Source organism: Podarcis liolepis (genome assembly GCF_965112155.1).
Source record: "Podarcis liolepis genome assembly, chromosome: 6".
Taxonomy (NCBI): Eukaryota; Metazoa; Chordata; class Lepidosauria; order Squamata; family Lacertidae; genus Podarcis; species Podarcis liolepis.
Window position 1 is genome coordinate 51,522,649 of NC_139559.1, and position 19,336 is coordinate 51,541,984.

Consider the following 19,336-nt stretch of genomic DNA (forward strand, 5'->3'; position numbering starts at 1 on the left):
GTTTAATTGTGACTTGCATGTTTTTCTTTCAGACAAAATTGAAGGCATTGGAACAAATTTAAAGAGAAGGAACAAGACATCTTAGGCTACATACTAGCTTACTCTACTGGAAATCATTGCAAGACTTTATTAACAGTTTGTGAAGAATGTCCATCCTGTAGCCTAATATCTCAAGTGGCTACCTGTGTTTTATAGTGGCTATGGTAAAGTATATTAATGTGGCTGACATCTTGGCAGTGAATGAGGGATAATCACCTGCTTGAAGCAGCCATGGTATTTTGCTTTTTAAAAAAAACAAAACCCAGGTGTCACTTCCTTACTTGGAAACTGCACAAACATTGGCTGCTGTGCACCTAAACCTGCATCAATTCTCTGGACTGAGTATTTTCCATATCTCCTTTATACCATTCCTAAGTAGTGGTTTAATTCTAGCACCCATGAGCCTCTCACCCTTATATCATCTCTCCCCAACAGAATCCTACTTTAACCTGGGCTCTTCTTCCAGCTGAGTTAATGTAATGTGTCTGACACGCAAATGAGACATTTTGCATCAAACACAAGCCTGATTCAATTTTTTAGTTTGTCAAAGCAGATCTATTTTAAGTTCCATCCTTTTGTCTTCCCTCATATTTGCAGCTACTCTAACCAGCACTCTGCTTGACTCCCACAAAATTTGCTAGAAGGCTCATCCTCTTAAAACTATTTCCAGTCTGACACAGTAGACAAATGGTTTAGTGCAGGGGTCAGCAAACTTCAGCAGGGGGCCAGTTCACTGTCCCTCAGACCTTGTGGGGGGCTGGACTTTTTTTTTTTTTGGGGGGGGGGGGTAACGAATTCCTATGCCACACAAATAACCCAGAGATGCATTTTAAATTAAAAGGGCACATTCCACTCATGTAAAAACACGCTGATTTCCGGACCGTCTGCGGGCCAGATTTATAAGGCGATTGGGCCAGATCTGGCCCCCGGGCCTTAGTTTGCTTACCCATGGTTTAGTGCTTCCTAAGACTTGCAGTTTCAAACTAAATCCAGGAAGAAATGCCACCAACATTTAGGCCCCATATCTGCTCAGTATCTAGGCTACAATTTTCTAACCACAAAAAAATGCTACTTTGCTTCCTAAACCCTTACAAACCAAGACATTTACAAGTCAGTACATCAACTGAAAGCCAGCCTGGCACTGCTGTTGTAGAACTGGCTAGGAGGCAGATGCAACCATCTTTAGGTCTGCTGATTGAGACAATAGGTATTTATGCATGAATACAGCTGAATTTTTATCAAAAGGCAGTGTTAAATGTTTGAGTAATCTTTATTGAATACAAAAGTTGCCAAAAGTGAAAAAATACATTATATACAAAACCCACTGGCCTTGGGAGGGAGTGTCCAATATTAAAACTATCATACAGCACTTTGAACTGTTTCAACTTGTGGCCTTTCCTCTGCCTGTAAAAGAAAAAAAAAGTAATTTAGGACATGAATTTCTTTTACCTGACCAGTTAAATACAGCTCTTGAAAGCATTCAACACTTATGTACAATTGATTACTTAAATGTAGCATGGCTGCTGCTGCTGCTGCCTCTTGACAGAAGCCATTAACCAAATTACGCTTAGATAATCTGTCTTAAATATCTTTCTCTACTTCTGATAATGTAAAGAATTAGGATTCCTGCATAAATAGTACTTTAAGCAAAGTTCCTATTTCAAAACATCCAAGAGATACATACTGCATTCTGCAAGTATACAGAACTAGTCTAGCAGGTTTAGCTTAGACAGATTCCAACATGCATTTTGACACAAGCAAATTTCCAACTTTAAGTGGTCTGGGAGAGAAGACCAACAAGCAATTAAAGGCAGGCAGGAAAGATGAGCCTGGGAAACGGAAAATATACAGACTCCTGACTCGACAGCCCACCTCCTCTTCCTTTTTCTCTGCAACCACATTTCCACTGGGGGTAGCATCACCACCACCATTGACAGCCGGTTCTGGTTTAGATTTCTTAGCTTCATTATCTCCCTGTTGAGTTTCTTCCTCGGGTTTCCTCTGAAGACAAAATTGTTTAGTCTTCACCAAGTACAATTTCAAATGTAAAGTATTAATAAAGAATATCTAGTGCTATTATGCATTTTCTATTAATAAGCTGCCAACTGAACTATACTTTAAAACTGTTCTGGGCTACAGCAAAGGTTACAAGGTGCATACTGCTGCATCAGCTATTGGAAAGTTGTCCTCCAATACTGAAAGCAATCTAGTTCTGGGTTACCTAACAGTCTACACATAGCTCTCAAAATCAGAAGGCAGACTGTAGAAGAAGCAGATCAAATATTTCCTAACTATATGGAGAGATTTTGTTAAGAGGGTATCTTTCGTATTGCTATTCTGTTAGCATTGATATCTTTTTCCCCTTCCCAATTAGATGCTATCAATAGATGGGCAGCCGCTGTTGCATATAAAAAGATTTCGCTTACATTTTTCGGAATGTCAAGATTCCTAACAGAAAGGCTTCTGGTTTCTTTAAAAATGTTAATTTGAACATTTTTTCATCTCGTCATAAATATTCCAAAAATCTTGGACTTTTCTGCATGTCCACCACATATGATAAAAATCTCCCATTTTTTCTCCACACTTCCAACACTCATTCGAACTATTTTTATACATTTTGAAGATTTCTGATGGTGTAATTACCACCGAAACTGCATTTTCATCATATTTTCTTTGATGGTGTAACATGCAGTAAAGTTCATGTTAATTTTCCAGAGTGATTCCCATTCTCTCATCATAATGGGACATCCAATATCCTGCGCCCATCTCATCATGACCACCTTGACTTCCCAGTCAAGGAGGATCAGTACATCCTTATGATAACATTGGTGTCATTCTTTAACAGCACTATTTCAAATTTAGAGGGCTCATTGGCAAATCCATTTTATTTGTCCTGTCTGAATGTCTCAAAAAGTTGATGATACTCAGACTATGTGGAAATAGCTCAATTAACAAATAGGTTAAGAGGTAACACCAAACAATGATTTTCTCAAAAATGGGAAATGTTTAAGAGATACTTACAAAAAAATAACAGTGACATATCTACCAATATCTATGGTAGTATTTGAATGACCCTTGTGTACGTAAAATATAAATAAAGGAAAATCGGTACGCTAGGTTGTAAGAAAGTATTAGAAAGTATTATATTAATTGTAAGGTAATAATTATAAGTACATTCAATATCGCAAATGTCAACTATATCGGGAAATGATGGGAAGTCTATATTTATTCTACTTTAATTTGTTGTTGTTTTACTTTACTTTACGTACCATTATATGATTGGGGGGGTATCTTAAGATACAAATGTAGTTTGCTTGTTTTAGACTGGCTTTGCTATTTTAACCAATTCTCCTTTCCACTTGAAATATGGGAACCCAGCTCAGCCTGGCTGTGACATTCAGTTTATATGGATTTCATGCTACCTGTAAACTCTGAATCTCTACCCTGGACAATTTTGCAGGTCCCCAACATATCTAAATTCTCAAGTGCCTGCAGGACCCACACAATTAAGCTTTAAAATTAAACCAGGGTGAGTCAGACGAGCGCTGCACAGCACAAAACCATCAAAAGCTACCAAGTGCGCTAGATGGCTCTCAGGCTGATTGGCTCCCAGTGGAGAAGATATTATGCACGATTTCTAAAATTTGTAGAAGCAGAATGATCGAAGCTTTTAAGTGATGGCTTAAGTCAGACATAGGCAAACTTGGCCTTCCAGATGTTTTGGGACTACAACTCCCATCATCCCTGACCACTGGGTTCTGTTAGCTAGGGATGGTGGGAGCTGTATCCCAAAATATCTGGAGGGCCAAGTTTGCCTACACCTGGCTCAAGTACTGCAAGCCAGTGGGTTACCTATTTTTGTTAGTTGTATGGGACACAAACCTTTTTTCTGACAAGATGGGAGATGTCTGTAATACACTGAGGAGCTCCATCAGTTTTTTGCCCAGCTGGGATCTGTTACAAAACAGAAGGCAAACTATGAAATACTATAGAACAGCAGAATTAAACTGCTTGCTTTAGGGATTAGTATCACTTACAGCTGAAGCTGGATTGCTTTCAGTTGCCTGTGGAAAACTAGATGATGATCCACCAACCTGGAAACAAAGATATCTATCAGTCTAGAAGTCACTATTAAAAGCCTACTGGGACTAAACTACAAACATGTACAATGAAGAGCACATTGGTTTTGAAGAACAATTTATAAAGTTTAAGGTGTAATAAGAAGCAATAATGAGGAAGTTGGTCTGCAGTTAATTTTTCAAGCTCCCAATGTTTTTTAAGACCACAAGAGAAGTAAACAGGTGTCTCATCTGTAGTGTGTGAACCCCCAAGCTATTTTGCAGTTGCTATCTGCAGTCTTGCTTTAAGAATAAGGGACATATTCAAGCCTGCATTTCCACTGATGCAACAACTTCCATTCCTATAACAGTGCTTCATCTACTGTCACCTCCAGCTAACTTCCTTCAAAATCAGCTCAAGAGTTTGGGGGATCCTCTGGAACAAATTTTACATGTCATCTTAACATTAATTATTCAATGTAAGGTCTTTGAACTCAGTGCTTCAAAAGTCATCTCCTACCCCCCCCCAAAGTAAAAATTTAGCATTTTCCACTACAGTGGTGCCCCGCAAGACGAATGCCTCGCAAGACGGAAAACTTGCTAGACGAAAGAGTTTTCCGTTTTGGAGGTGCTTTGCAAAACGAATTTCCTATGGGCTTGCTTCACATGACGACAATGTCTTGCGATTTCCTGCTGGTTTTTTCCCCTCCCCCCCCTTTTCTAAGCCGCTAATCAGCTGATCCGATCAGCAGATAAGCCGCTAATAGCGCTAATCCATCAATGGGCTTGCTTCGCAAGATGAAAAACCGCTAGACGAAGAGAATCACATAACAGATTCTTTTCGTCTTGCGAGGCACCACTGTATAAAACTAAGTATCAATGGCATCCTTTCTTCCCATTTACAGCTGTTTATCTCAGCTTAATTTATTTTGCTATCTGCTCCTCTCTAGCACAAGTTCACAAAAAATGGTAGTAGTAAGCCTAGGACTCACCAAAGTTGCTTTCAGAGCCAGTTCGGCTATTCTTGCGCTCTTTTGAGACTCCTTTGAATCTTCTATCTTCTCTTTAATGTCAGGAAGCAGTCCCTCGAGTTCTACAATTTCCTTCTCATCCTCAGCTGATCCCTCCCCTTTTGTTTTTAGTCGCTCAGTCAACATCGCTAAAAAGGTGATATTTAGGTGATATTAGTACTTTTAGAGCCATTTACTCATCAGTTTTGGGCTTTGTCCCAGTGTATGTTAAAACAGATCCTCAAGGATCAGCAGCAGCTGCCAAATTTCTTGCAGTGTTTGCTAGCTGACACATTAGCTCTCTGAGCACCTCTTCATGAATAAACTAGCTCTGTAGCTTTCCCAACACTGTACATTTGGAGCTTGGAGGACACAGTAACGGTGATGCTTAACTAAAACTGCATGAAGAACTGCACTTCACTTACCCATTCTTTTATCAATGACTTCCATCGATTTACTATACTGCAACACTGCCTCATCATACTGATTATCATAGTGAAAGGCCAATCCCAGATGATAATGAGTCTCTGCAAGCAAGCGGTCATGGGCCTCTAAGTATTTCTGCTGAAGAGCCAGGCAAGAACGGAACTCTTCTATAGCTTGAGAGTAGTTTTCTGCACAATAAAAACAGAAAGTAAAGCACAGGACTTTCATATGAAAGGAGACATTTGTACAAAGCAGAATTCAATCATAGTGTAGAAAAAAGGTTTTCAATCAATAGTTTTATAACCTGTCGTGATTCCAGTATCAATTTTTGAAGAATATAGGACATTTTACATTTAATATAGTCTGCAGATTGGTGGAAACAGTGGCTAGAAAGCTTATCTGGCTTGCTCAACATAGTTCAACAACTGAGAACAAATGAGGAGACCGCAAGCTTCCTTCCCATGCCTTTCCCCTTATTCATCAACTACATCCTGGTTTGGTTAAACTGCAGTTTCCCATTATATTCAAAACAGGGAACTATAGTTTAAGTTCCTGGTTAGTAGATAGATAAAGTTGCATTTAGGAACCAGGCAGAGGGCCTTCTCGGTAATGATGCGGTCCCTGTGGAATGCCCTCCCTTCAGATGTCAAGGAAATAAACTATCTTACTTTTAGAAGACATCTGAAGGTAGCCCTGCTTAGGGAAGTTTTTAAGGATTGATGTTTTCAGATATGTTGTAAGCTGCCCAGAGTGGCTTGGGAAACCCACCCAGATGGACAGGGTATAAATAATAAAATTAGTGTAATTATTACTATTAGGCAGAATAACTAATTGAAATTTAATTACCATTTAACTAGGGTGTAAACACTGAGAAAGGACCAAGGCGAGGGGCCTCTATTCGTTCTTCAAGGCTTCTAAGCTATGCTTTAATAAGCAGGGAATCATGCATCTGAACTAGGCCACAGTAGCGTAAAAGTAACAAATATACCAGCGTACCGTATTTTTCGCCCTATAGGACGCACCAGCCCATAAGACGCACCTAGTTTTTTTTTTGGGGGGGGGAAATCAAGGGGAAAATTTTTATCCCCCCCCCCCGTTTGTGCAGCCATCCCCAAGCTAGAAGAGGGAGACGGAGCGCTCCGTCTCCCTCTTCTGCCTTCAGGAACAGCCTCTCTAGCCTCTGTGGGGCAGCGCACTCCGCTGCCCTGCAGAGGCTTTGCGCAGCCATCCCCAAGCTAGAAGAGGGAGACGGAGTGCTCCGTCTCCCTCTTCTGCCTTCAGGGACAGCTTACCCCGCTGTCCCCAGAGTTTGTGGGGCTGGCGGGGGAAGAAGCAAGCTTGCTTCTCCCCCCCCCCCCCGCAGCCTCCAGATCAGGTCGGGGAATAGCGGGGTGGCGGCGCTCCACCTCCCCGCTATCCCCCGAGCTTGTGGGGCTGGCGGGGGAGAAGCAGGCTTGCTTCTCCCGCCAGCCTCCAGATCAGGTTGGGGAATAGCGGGGTGGCGGCGCTGCGCCTCCCCGCTGTCCCCCAAGCTTTTGGGCTGCAGGCTGCTGCCCGCAAGCCTTGCGAGCCCACGGGACATCCCGCCGGGCTTGCAAGACTTGCGGATAGCTTCCTGAAGCCTGGAGAGCGAGAGGGGTCGGTGCGCACCGACCCCTGGCTCTCCAGGCTTCAGCGAAAGCCTGCATTCGCCCCATAGGACACACACACATTTCCCCTTCATTTTTGGAGGGGAAAAAGTGTGTCCTATAGGGCGAAAAATACGGTACTTCCCAATAGTATAGGTAACTGTATTATAACAAAGTACAGTATGAGGTGTCCAAAATAAAAGCCTTAGTTGATAAGCTCTGAGCTAGTTGATAAAGTCTGAGCAGCTATGAAAATATGAATACTGTAAAGTGAATATAAAATATATTACTGACAGTTTATATAATATGTAATGGACATGCAAAAACTGAAATATCATATGCAGTGGAAATATGAATAATAGTATCAGAAATTAATCCACTGCATGCCTAAGCAATTCTAAGGTAGTTACCAGATTCGATGCTAACTTCTCCTAGTTTTAGGTGAGCCTGAGCAACAAGGAGCTGAGCTTCTTTCGTGTCCTGTCTAGATCAAGAAGGCAGAGTCAGCAAGATTGTCATAACACCTTTAGTTGTATAAAAAGGCATTATTTGTCAGAACTCCCAGACATACCTTTTGTATATTACTTTTGCTAACTCCAGCATATCCCAAGCCAGTTCTAAGTTCCCAACATCGTCTTCTTCACTCTCCTAAAGCAAAGTTATTTGAAAATCAAAGAAAAGGATAGAAAGGCAACTGCTAAGGATCTTGGCAGACCACTTGATTTTTCTGCTTGTTGTAGCAACTGTAGTACCCTGTGCTAGATGCTCCATGATTCCAATTATATTTTTACAGATACAACACAGATCACCTGAATGAAGCTTGTGGACCACTGGTGGTTGATGGACCAATTCAGGAACTCCTGCCTTAAAGCAGGCAACTGAAGAAACCAGTCACCATAGGAAACAAATATATAAACTTTAGAAAAGGAACATCATACCCCTTCCACAAACTCCTATGTTGAAGCGTCTGTTAGCAAAATTTAGCACTTATATTAGGGAAATCAGTACTTCCTTACAAAGGCGCCAGTTCTGTTGCAGGGAGTCTTGAACACAGCAGAGGAAGCTCTACTAATGTCCTACCTTTCCTTTAAGTTGCTTAATACAGCGTGCATGGTTTTATCCTCACAGCTCTGAGGTAAGACTAAGACAGTAAGGTCCAAAGTCAGTCAGTGAGCTTCATGGCTAAGTGGGGATTTGAACTCTGGTCTTCCAGACCCTGCCTAGTACCATAGTCTTCACCGCAATGCTTCTGCCATTTCCAGAACCTAGCGTAATGAAATCTCACCTTCTGGTAGACAAAGAGAAGACTTGGAAGTACAGGTTCTGCAGAAAGACCAATGGCTAGCTAATGATTCAAGCCAAGATTTGTGGATTGTGATTAACTGCGTGACAAAAAGGATTTACAAACAGCTTTAGAGGATTATCTATTTTCCTCCTGTATTAGTTTTGAACTGCTTGTCCTTCACATTGTATCTTACTCCTTTTATGAATTGGCTGTTCAGCCAGCAAATCCTTCACAAGCAGAATTAAAACCAATGTTTGGAAAGTGCCATCAATTTTGCATTGAATACTACATATTCCTTGTCAGTAAATGTGATTCAGAATAACCCTACTCATATTCATTCTACATTGTAATTATAACATAATTACAATTAGTGGCAATTATAATTCTTGCTCCAAAAGCACTTTGCATGTCATTTCAGTTCTTGCCCAGGTCTTTCATGAGGCTTCCCTGATGATCAGCTCAGCTTATCAGCTGGATAGCTTCCTCATGTTTGACCTCGCTGTCTTCATAGTTTGAATAGCAGGAAAAAATGCAGTGCCCAGTTCTTTAATGTTAAGGCAAAAAAGGAGATGTCACAAGAGGACATACTTTCAGTTGAGTTAAAAATTGGTTGACTGCAGAGAATTACTTCAGAAGGTGGTGTACTGTTGCAAAAAAGCTGCTTCAATAGCCGTTTTTTAAAACAATAGAAAGCTTCTGATAATTAAGCAGATGCTATGCACATTATCAGGCACAGCCCTTTCCCTTTCTGTAGCAAATCACTACTGCTGTGATATGAGATGCAACATGTTCCCAATTTCCTGTAGGTTTTGGAGGCCTGCTTTTGGGCTTTTAAACAACTGTAATAAAAGATACTCAACAGGTTTAGAGAAGGTGGGAATGGTTACAGAAATTAGTTTAACCATGGGTGCGGTACTAGATGGAGACCACAATGCTTCACATGCTTCAGTGAAACTAGTTTATGAGTTAAAATGTATGAATGCATTGTGTCAGTAGACAAGAGATTTTGATAGCATAGGGGACAAGGAAAGAAGGGGGGCAGAGAAAAGGATAAGGGCTTTTTATTAAGAATGGAGAACGAACAAGCATCTAGAAGGAAAAACAGGCTAAAGTTTTAACAGACTAAAATGTTAAAATGCTGCTTTGAACCAGAGTGCTCAAAGCCACACCCCTACTATAATCTTGAACCTTCGGAAGGAACTGACTACTTCAGTCTTCCTATGCTCTAGAAAACATATGTAATCGGAAATAGTTTCCATGAAAACAATGTTCCTTTCTCCATGACAGAAACACTGAACCAGCTCTTTAACAGGCTTGAATGCTCATTTTTATACTTCACCTTTTCTTCGACTGCAGAGTCATTTTCTCTATCCTCTTCGACTGCAGAGTCATTTTCTTTATCCTCTTCAACTGCAGAGTCATTTTCTTTATCCTCTTCAACTGCAGAGTCATTTTCTTTATCCCCTTCAACTTTATCTTCCTCTTCTGATCCTTCCATCTCTACAAGAATAGTTTCTTATTAATATACAACCAGCTGTTTATACATCCATTTTACTTGACTATTTGTTTTATTCGGCTGTGAAATTCTTCCACCACTATTACACTTCCAACCTGTGAGTTCATGAGGATTGGCTTGGTAGGTTTCTGTGCAATCTGCAAGAATAATCCAAGGACTGCAACATGTGTTTATACGAAGTTTTGAGGGGGAGCTACATAGATTAAAATATTCAGCGTTAGGATATTCTTTCTCCTTTATGCTGCTTGCATGGCACCCTCTGGCATGTCAGTTAAAAAGAATTTGAACATGTTTTAATACTTTTATAGCTTCCCCATAGAAGTTTTGTTTTCATAGTAATGGGGGAGACAAAGAGAAGAGCTTTAAAATTGAACTCCTTAGAAGTAGTCTCATTTCATAGTTAAGATAAAAAAGAAATATTAATATTTCTAGTTAAGCGTCATTGCATGGCTTCCTAGGGAAACTGACTATTGGGTGTCAGGCACAGGAACTTACATAAACTATGGGATAGCTCAGACACCTACTCTGCATTGTCAGGGAACATATACCCTCTTATGGAGCAAGAAATCTGATCTCCTACCAGCTATTCAGTAATCCAGATGCCCAGCAAGCACAATCTCAAACTGCCTTATGCTCAACAGCCTTCATGTAACAACTACTACAGAAGCCAAGGAAAAAAGTATTGCTGTAAACACTGGACTTCAAATTAGAACAGGGATGGCTATCTTGTATTCTTCTAGATGTTGCTAAACCACAACTCCCACCAGCTCCAGCCAACGTGGCCAATATAATTAGGGATTATGGAGTTTCAGTTCAGCAGTATCTGAAGGGTCATGCTTTTAAGCTACTCTTGGACTAGAAATGCATAGGACAAGGCTCTAGTTGCTAGAACAAACTTGCCACTGGACTGTATCCCTATTATTTATTGCAATTATTAGTCACTTTTTTCAAATAGGAACACAAAGTGACTAAATATTTGTTAAACAGCTGTATTATGTGAAGGTTTATCAGCCTTACAACTATTTCACTACTTAGAATCTCACTTGTAAACAAACATTTTCAAGGTATTATAAGGTAGTTAAACAGCAATGCTAAAGCAAGAGAAGCAGGACATGAAAGCTGTGATGTCTATTACCTGCACTTGTTTCTAGTTATAGGCCTGAAAGCATGATAGGTTTTAGGTTGTTTAATACAGGTCCATAAGCCAGCACCCTTGTGTTGCTGTATTTTTGTGGATCTTGTTGTCAATATATATTCTAGTACTATGCTTTTAATTGTTCAGAGTTAATCTTGTATTAACATAAAAACATGCAGTGAACATCCATTCAGTGTTCTCTATGAGCCATTGCTTTCTATATTTGCTGCTCATGCAAGCCAGTCCCCCAAAAAGCCAATAATTTATTGCTCAACTTGTTAAGTTTTGTTTCAATTCAACTGTTCCTTGCAGCTTCAAAATTCTCCTTGGGTGGATTCATCCCTGTGGCACAGAGAATTCTGAATGGATTAGCGTTACTAAGGGTTAGCTCTCTAAATAGATCCACCCACAAGTGTCTTCTATCCCTGTTACCTTCGCCCTCTCCCATCTCGTCATCCTTTTCTTCTTCCTTTTCTACCTTAGGAGCAACTTCAGCTTTTTCTTCTGGTTGTATTTCATGTGACTGCTTGATGCTCCCTGAAGGAGTAGTTTCACTTGGAGCTGAAGGTTCTCCTTCTCTTGAATCCAATGTTTCTTCCTTCTCTTTCAAGTTCACCACCACCTGTTCTGCGGCAGGCTTCATGTCCTCTGTCTTTTCAGCAGTAGCTTTGGCTGGCTGTTCTTCTGCTTTTTCTGCCTGGCCTTCAACTTTCTCAACAGCTGTCATGAATTCTCTCTCTAACTCACCTGAAGCTTTTACCAATTCCTCTACTATTGGATTCTTTTCTACAATTGTGTCTGCCTGCTTTTCTACCTCTCCTCTCCTCTCTTGAGCTGCTATCTCAACTACCTTCTCTTTCCCAGGTGCTTCCCCTGCAGCCACTTCTTTTTCTAAAGCAGTATCTCCCCCAGCTGCTTCTGCAGCCTCTTCTATTACTGGATTAACTTTCACAGCTGCATCTTCTGAAACCACCACTCTTTGTACAGCAGCATCTTCCCTAGCCTCTTCTACCACCACTGGCTTATCTTCTCCAGCTGTCCCTTCTACATCCACTGGCTTCTCTTCCCTAGTAGCACCATCTTCTAATGCTACCTCAGTAGTTACTTCATTGACGTTTTGTTCTTCCATAGCTGCCTCTACCTGCTTTTCTGCCTTCTCTTGCTCTTCCTTTTTCTCCACAACAGTGATATCTTCTCCACCCAGAGCTGCTGCTTTTTCTTTTTCTTCCTTAGCTGCTACTTCTTCCTCAACTTCTTCCATTTCAACATCCTTCAGCTGCATCTCCACTCCTGTATGCATCAGAGACTCTTCAGGATTTTTTCTGGATTCATCTTTTTCCCCCATGGCATTATATACCTGCTCTCTTAATTCCTCCCTTGCTTCTTCTACATGTTTAAGGAAGATCAAGCACAAACAAATCTTCGAATTTAGTGATAAACATTCATGATCTTCACATCCCACCCTCCATCCCACTGATGTCTTGCTTCAAAGTTACAGCAATCAATACAATCCTTTTGGACCCTTAAACTGAGAACAAGTGCCTTCCGTAACAGGGCTTGCAAGGAGTTGCGCTTAAGCAATGAGTTGTATGCCAGCATAGTAACAGCCAAGCAAGAGATGCCAAGCTTTGTCTAGACAAGACATTGCACTGGATTGCAGAGGAAGATGCTATAAACTGAGGGACAGGGCAAGTATTGAAAATTAGACAAACTATCCACTTTCTTAAGTGAACGTGGCCTATTGTCACAACATGATCTTCACAGCATCAAACCTTATTAGATGCCACTGCCCAAATGATCTAGGCCACAATGTGCTATACACTAAACAGTTTTGCAATAAGCAGTAATACTGGGAGTTACTATTCAGTTTGTTCACAGAACCTTTGCCCAATTAGTTCATGGTTCTAGAAACAATTAGCTGACTGTCCTTAAGATCTTGAAGCATAGAAACCAATGCTTTACTAAGAAACAAAGTGAGGCCCACATGGTTCAAAACGATGCTTTAATTTAATTAGGTTTGTAGACGCACTGGCCTTGTTAAAAGGCAGGTTTTTATGCTTTTTAAACAGGTTTTTGGTCAACTTTATCATTAAAAAGACTTTTAGAGAGTCTTTTTAGTTGCGGTTTAAGATTCAAACAACTTGATAATAATAAAATGACCCTTGTCTAGTATCCACTTGGAACACACACAGCTTGGCATCTCTATCATGAGTTAAGACAGCACTACATACCATCTATATTATCAGCACTTTCTACCATTGAGTCTTCTGTTTTTTCTTCCTCTTCTTCCACCTGCACCCCTTCCAAGGCATTTCCCAGCACACCATTTTCCATTCTAGAAGATGTAAGTAGACATTGCTGTTATCTTTTCCCTCACCAGTTTTAGCGTTCAATAGCTTGAACTCAAGGCTGTATTGATGTAGCATAAGAACACCAGTTAACAGATCCTGCTCCAGGCGTCCTGGAAGCAAATACATATTTGGTTGACAAGGAAGACCAACCAAAGTTTGTTGACCTGATTATGTAGCTCTAGAATGGCTGCCACTATTCTGAGAAAAGGTTACAAAAAGTAACTTCAGTTCTGTGTGCAGCAGCAACTGGTGAAGTGGATTCCAGTCCATGTAAAATTATGTTAGCCTTCCTAATCTAGATTAACTATTCAAACCACCAAGTGGCCCAAAGCAGGTCACATTAACTTACCTTGCCAATTCCAGAAGTGATTTCCCGTAAAAAAAGTAAGCTTCTGCACACTCATTTCCAGTTTCACCATACTTATTAGCCCTAAAAAGAGATTACCAGATTAGCAGGGTGGATTAATTTAAGTGATGTTTCCCATTTACACAAGTGGCCAAAATTGTGGAAACCTTTGGGGGAAAGTTTATTTCCAAGGTTTGATGGCTCATAACACCATTTTTTTTTAGTAATACCATAAGATTATGTATCAAAGGAAACATAGTTTCATGAAGAATGTAATGCAACAAAGTTTGTTCAATTATCTGTATCCTATCAAAAGTTAGAGCCAAATAATCAGTAAAATGAATGCTTTAGAGAGCCAATCAGGTGTCATTGTTTAGGAAATGATGGCTCATAACATCACTTTTTTTGGGAGTAATACCATAACATTATATATCAATGGAAAGATAATTTAATGAAGAATGCAATGCAATAACTTTTATGAAGGATTATTTATTACAACAGAAATAAGGAGGACATTTATCAGTGTGCTATGTGATTGCTATCAAGTTGGTTGGGGTTTTTGTTGTTGTTGTTCTTTCATTTAGTCAGCTTGTAAACCCAGTAAGATAGGTGGCATATAAATAAGTTGTTGTTTGTTATGGTGGTGAAAGCAGAGTCAAGCAGAAAGCAACAACACTGGAAGGAAGACACACACAATTGTCCAGGGTTCACATTCCTGTACAGTGGTGCCTCGCAAGACGAAATTAATTCGTTCCGCAAGTCTCTTCGTCTTGCGGTTTTTTCGTCGTGCGATGAACGGTTTCCCATAGGAATGCACTGAAAATCAATTAATGCGTTCCTAGGGAAACCGCCTTCAGACCAGGTCCGGGGACAGTCTGTCCCCGGACCTCTTCTGAAGGCTGGGGGGGGGGGGGACACAAGGGCTTTTCTTCCCACCCCCAGCATTTTAAAAAACCCCGGGACAGCGGAGGACTTCTCCGCTGTACGGGCGATCTTAAAATGCTGGCGGGCGGCATTTTAAAATCGCCCCGGACAGCGGAGGACTTCTCCGCTGTCCGGGGCGATTTAAAAGCCCCTGGGAAGGCAGGCAGGGGGGACAAAGACTTTTGCCCCCCGCCAGCCATCAGAAGAGGTCCTGGACCTCTTCTGAAGGCGGGCGGGGGGCCAAAGTCTTTGCTCCCCCCCGCCTGCCTTCAAAAGGTGTCCCCGCGGCGGCGGGAGGTGTCCCCTGCCCCCGCCCGGCTTCGGAGCACCGGGAGAAGCGATCTCCCCGCAGCCCCTTGCTTCAAAAGACGTCCGGGGGCAGCGGGGAAGAAGCGCTTCGCTTCCCGCTGCCCCCGGACCTCTTTTGAAGCAAGGGGCGGTGGGGAGAAGCAATCTCCCCGCAGCCCCTTGCTTCAAAAGAGAAGACCCGCTGTCCCCGGGGCAAGCTTCATTTTGCGAAGCAAGCCCATAGGGAAATTCGTCTTGCGAGGCAACTCGAAAACGAAAAAACCTTTCATTTTGCGAGTTTTTCGTCTCGCGAGGCGTTCGTCTTGCGGGGTACCACTGTATTTTTGTACTTTATCTCAAACAGTCATGGCTACTGGTCATAATGGAATATTTTAAAGACTTTCCCTCTATAGGTTAACAAAAATGAAATCTTATAAAAGGTGTAGACTCCAACAAATAGAAAAAAGCCTGGTTGTACTAAATAACGGGCATTTAGTTTTAAGGCAGCATTTAGATGTCAGATTCGCCCCAGTGTTCAACAAATATATGAAGTAATACACCAGTGGCCAAAATTGTTTTATTTCCAAGGTCTGATGGCTCATAACGCCACTTTTTTTGAGTAATACAATAAAATTATATATTAATGGAAATATAATTTAATGAAGAATGTAATGGAACAAGGTTTGTTCAATTATCTGTACTCTATCAAATGTTATAGCCAAATAACCAGAAAAAGTGTTTAGAGAGCCAATCAGGTGTCATATTGTTTTGGCAATGATGGCTCATAAACCACCTTTTTTTGGAGTAATACCGTAACATTATATATGAATGGAAAGATAATTTAATGAAGAATGCAATGCAATAACTTATTATTATTGAGCAGACTAGAGATCATTTTCATTCAGTGGAACTAAACATTTATGTTTGCTAGTTGACTGTAAATCATTTGAAAAAATGATCGAACTGGCTCTTGATTTAAATAGGAAGCCTGTTAACTATGTAGCTGGTAGAGAAACTACTTCATTTTAAAGAATAACTGTAGCAAACATGCTTTGGTTAAGATATAATATTAACAGCACTGTTATTTGAGAATTTATTAAATTTAAAATTCCAGAAAATCCAAACCAAGTTTTAAAATCTATTTAAAAATACACTTTTTAATCTACCGGCAGATTATATCCCCTGCCCTTTTCACACAGTCTCAGGAAGTATTAAAATGGACAATACTGTATTCAGCAGAAATACTGACACATACACAGGCCATATGGCTTGAGAAAAAGTTTTGTCCAAATTATTTGGGGGGGGGGGGGAGATATACTTTGGAAGTTCTCCTGAATTCCATATTTTCACTGGAGTGGCTTCCACTGCTAGGTGGTTATGCCCAGGTAAGTCTGGTTACTGGACCAGGATAACCTAGTGTCAGCTGTCTAAGCTCTAGTGACCTCCCACATGGAGGCTTGGAAACTAAATACAGTATCTAAAAAATACTCCAATACCAATCATCTCAGTCCCTACAATAAGCAGATGAGGACTTGTTAGTGATGCGACCACCAAGTCTGCTTGGTTTGCACTGACCCACAACAGGGCTTTTTTGGTGTTAGTTCTCTTTCCAATGAGCTGTGCCTATTGCCATTATTAGCTTTCATGAGAAATTTGAAAATATTCTTGGTTATACAGGAATTTGGTGGCCAAATTTCCTGGTAACCTTGAGATCACTGGATGGAATATTTTTTTTAAAAAAAAACTAATTGTTTTTATAATGTTCTAACAGTTTAAGAATGTTTCTGCTTTGCTTTCTGAAGTGTGGATCTGTTTGCCACCCTGGGGTTCCTCATGAGGAATATAAATTCAATAATTAAGTAAACAAATAATGTGCTAAAGTTACTTTCATTCGTTTTCCAAAACAGGAGCTGTGTTAAAAAAATAATCCTCTACATACATACATGCGCACCCTGAAAAATCCATAACCAGAGGCGCCACTTCTGTGCATGCGTGAGTGGCAAAACACAGAAAAATACTTCCAGGTTTGCCACGTTTGTAACCTGAAGGTTACATATCCAGAGAGGTATGTAACCCGAGGGTCCACTGAACTTGAGAGTAATCCTGTAAAACCCAGTGGGGTTTACTTTTCGGTAGATCTACATAGATGAAAGAATTCTAATTTGGGAAAGAAAAAAATGAAGCAGTCTTTATTGAAGATATTAATTCAGAACACTTGTTTCTGGCTCTGTGCACCACTAGCATGCAGTTCTCCACTAACTATCCCCAAGAGAATGCAGCCCATAACAGAAAGAAAAAAGGTTGTCATCCCTAAGATAGGCTAAATTCCCTTCATCAAATGAAAATTCAACTGAAGGGATAAATCTCATTACTTACAACAGAGAAGCAGCTTCCTGAAATGCATTAACAGCAGCTGGAATATCTCCCATTACCAAATTTTTCTGCCCCAAACCGAGGTATTTCTTGGCTTCTGCATCCACATCCATACTAGAAAAATAGAAACAAGGTTTTAGTTACAGGTAGGTAGCCGTGTTGGTCTGCCGCAGTCAAAACAAAATAAAAAAATTCCTTCCAGTAGCACCTTAGAGACCAACTAAGTTAGTTATTGGTATGAGCTTTCATGTACATGCACACTTCAGGTATCTGAAGAAGTGTGCATGCACACGAAAGCTCATACCAATAACTAACTTAGTTGGTCTCTAAGGTGCTACTGGAAGAAACCAGGTTGCTAGCCGCAACATTATAGCTGTTAGAAGCAAGCTTGGTCATTATTTACCTGTTTTACTATAGTAAATCAAGAGTGCCGGTGTTCAAAAACTGCTCGTTTCATTCATCTATTCCAATCAATGTAACTAGTAGTAGCTGACTATTACAGGAAGATAGTTACACTATATTTCAAACTCACATGCACTATTCTTACATCTAATTATATCTTACCTCTCAGCTTTTTCAGCGGAAGTAGAAGGAGCAGCAGATTCTTCTGCCATTCTGAAACTGAAAATTCTAAAGTTAGAATACTTAGGAATGTAACTGTATAATAATACTTAGGAATGTTACTGTAACATTACAATAACTGTAATGTATGCTTTATAAATAGAACTATAGCCAATTAAGAGTAAGGACCCCCAATGGTACATAGGCTTGTGGTGCAAATAACTATCAGTTGGCTCCTTCATGTATGCCACAACCTTTCCCTGTTAAGTCAAAAAGCTCCCAATCAAACAGCCTGTGCACTGTTCAAGAGGCATGCTACAGTCACAGAAAATTATTTAAGAGTTTCAATTTAATTTTAAAGGAACTTTAAAGGATTTTTGTACAGATGCCAAGCTGTCAGCAGTGGAAGGTATACAATGCCAGTTGAAATTACAGCCCTCCTAACTAGTATATTTATATGGACTTCTCACAGAGGTTTGTTACCAATGTAAAGAGCATACCCCAGGAACAGAAGTTACCGCTCTCGCGGAGTTATCAGTACCAGTATCCTTGACAAACCAATTTCCAAAATTCTTCCGGCAAAACAATGTGCTTTAAATGCCTGCTGGATGCATTTTAAATCATTTGACAGGTATAGCAAAGCATAAACTCAATAAATATTGGAAACAGTGGGCAGTATTACAGTGGCTTAGAAGTCCTACTCTGCTACATTTGCCGAAACGACACTTGCTCCATAAGGGAAGGTGTAAAAACAAATCAAGTCTGTTATTGTACTGTACAGGCTACAACACAAAAGGCTGTACAGGTCTTTAATCAATATCCAGATGATTCTTGGCTAGGGAACTATCACCATGCGAGTTTCTAGACTCTTACAAGTTACAATCTCTCCAGCAGAAAATAATAATGAAGGCCAATTAGTCCTAAGGCGAGTAACAGAATAGCGCTTCAAGGAACGCTCCCGTTTCTTTAAGTGTTCACTTGTTAACTGTGGTGAGATGAGAAAACGTCGACGGACAGTTCCTTCCAAAAAACTACAGTAAAGAAGGCATTTTCCAATTCACCCCGCAGTTCCGCTGCAACCAGCTACTTTTCGGTACCACAAATGAATTAACCCAGAGTAGACCCGACAAGCCTTAAGCACCCCCACCCACCTTGGAGCGCACGAAAAATATACCAGAATACTAATATGCTCGGTTTATCGAACGAGTTAAAAGGCAGAGCGTTAAAAGCCGCTCTTAACTCCTCCCACGGAGCCGCCAACGACGCTAAGAAAGTTCTCTCTGGGAGAAAGACGTTTACCTCAGTAGACAATGGGGTTCGTTTCCCGCCTCCGCCCCTCCCCTCGTCAGATCTTTTGGCGCCGAATCTCAACGGCCTCTTTCTACAGGCCGAGGCT

The 19,336-nt window shown here is 40.7% G+C and overlaps 2 protein-coding genes across 24 annotated transcripts in view; one reads left to right on the plus strand and one right to left on the minus strand.

Annotated features, from left to right (window-relative positions):
• The window catches only part of CCDC17 (coiled-coil domain containing 17), a 29,895-nt gene extending 28,536 nt beyond the window's left edge, over positions 1 to 1,359 (plus strand). For 7 of the 8 annotated variants that reach the window (XM_083509519.1, XM_083509518.1, XM_083509513.1 and 4 more), the window contains one exon: positions 33 to 1,359. In XM_083509519.1, the coding sequence (XP_083365645.1) occupies positions 33 to 62 (30 nt within the window). In that variant the 3' untranslated portion in view covers positions 63 to 1,359. The remainder of the gene's footprint in view (positions 1 to 32) is intronic. The other variant, XM_083509517.1, reaches the window with a different exon arrangement.
• Positions 1 to 19,336, minus strand: part of NASP (nuclear autoantigenic sperm protein) — a 72,670-nt gene that overhangs the window by 52,711 nt on the left and 623 nt on the right. For 2 of the 16 annotated variants that reach the window (XM_083509544.1, XM_083509556.1), the window contains exons 2-15: positions 17,944 to 18,000; positions 17,383 to 17,493; positions 13,798 to 13,878; positions 13,329 to 13,432; positions 11,530 to 12,483; positions 9,786 to 9,946; positions 7,733 to 7,809; positions 7,572 to 7,645; positions 5,533 to 5,721; positions 5,090 to 5,256; positions 4,077 to 4,133; positions 3,922 to 3,993; positions 1,912 to 2,061; positions 1,291 to 1,443 (exon numbers count right to left, since the gene is read on the minus strand). In XM_083509544.1, coding sequence (XP_083365670.1) covers positions 1,399 to 1,443; positions 1,912 to 2,061; positions 3,922 to 3,993; positions 4,077 to 4,133; positions 5,090 to 5,256; positions 5,533 to 5,721; positions 7,572 to 7,645; positions 7,733 to 7,809; positions 9,786 to 9,946; positions 11,530 to 12,483; positions 13,329 to 13,432; positions 13,798 to 13,878; positions 17,383 to 17,493; positions 17,944 to 17,993 — 2,292 coding nt within the window. In that variant the 5' untranslated portion in view covers positions 17,994 to 18,000 and the 3' untranslated portion in view covers positions 1,291 to 1,398. Of the gene's footprint in view, positions 1 to 1,290; positions 1,444 to 1,911; positions 2,062 to 3,860; positions 3,994 to 4,076; positions 4,134 to 5,089; positions 5,257 to 5,532; positions 5,722 to 7,571; positions 7,646 to 7,732; positions 7,810 to 9,785; positions 9,947 to 11,529; positions 12,484 to 13,328; positions 13,433 to 13,797; positions 13,879 to 17,382; positions 17,494 to 17,943; positions 18,001 to 19,001; positions 19,319 to 19,336 lie in introns of those variants that run through there. The other 14 variants (XM_083509550.1, XM_083509559.1, XM_083509553.1 and 11 more) reach the window with 14 other exon arrangements.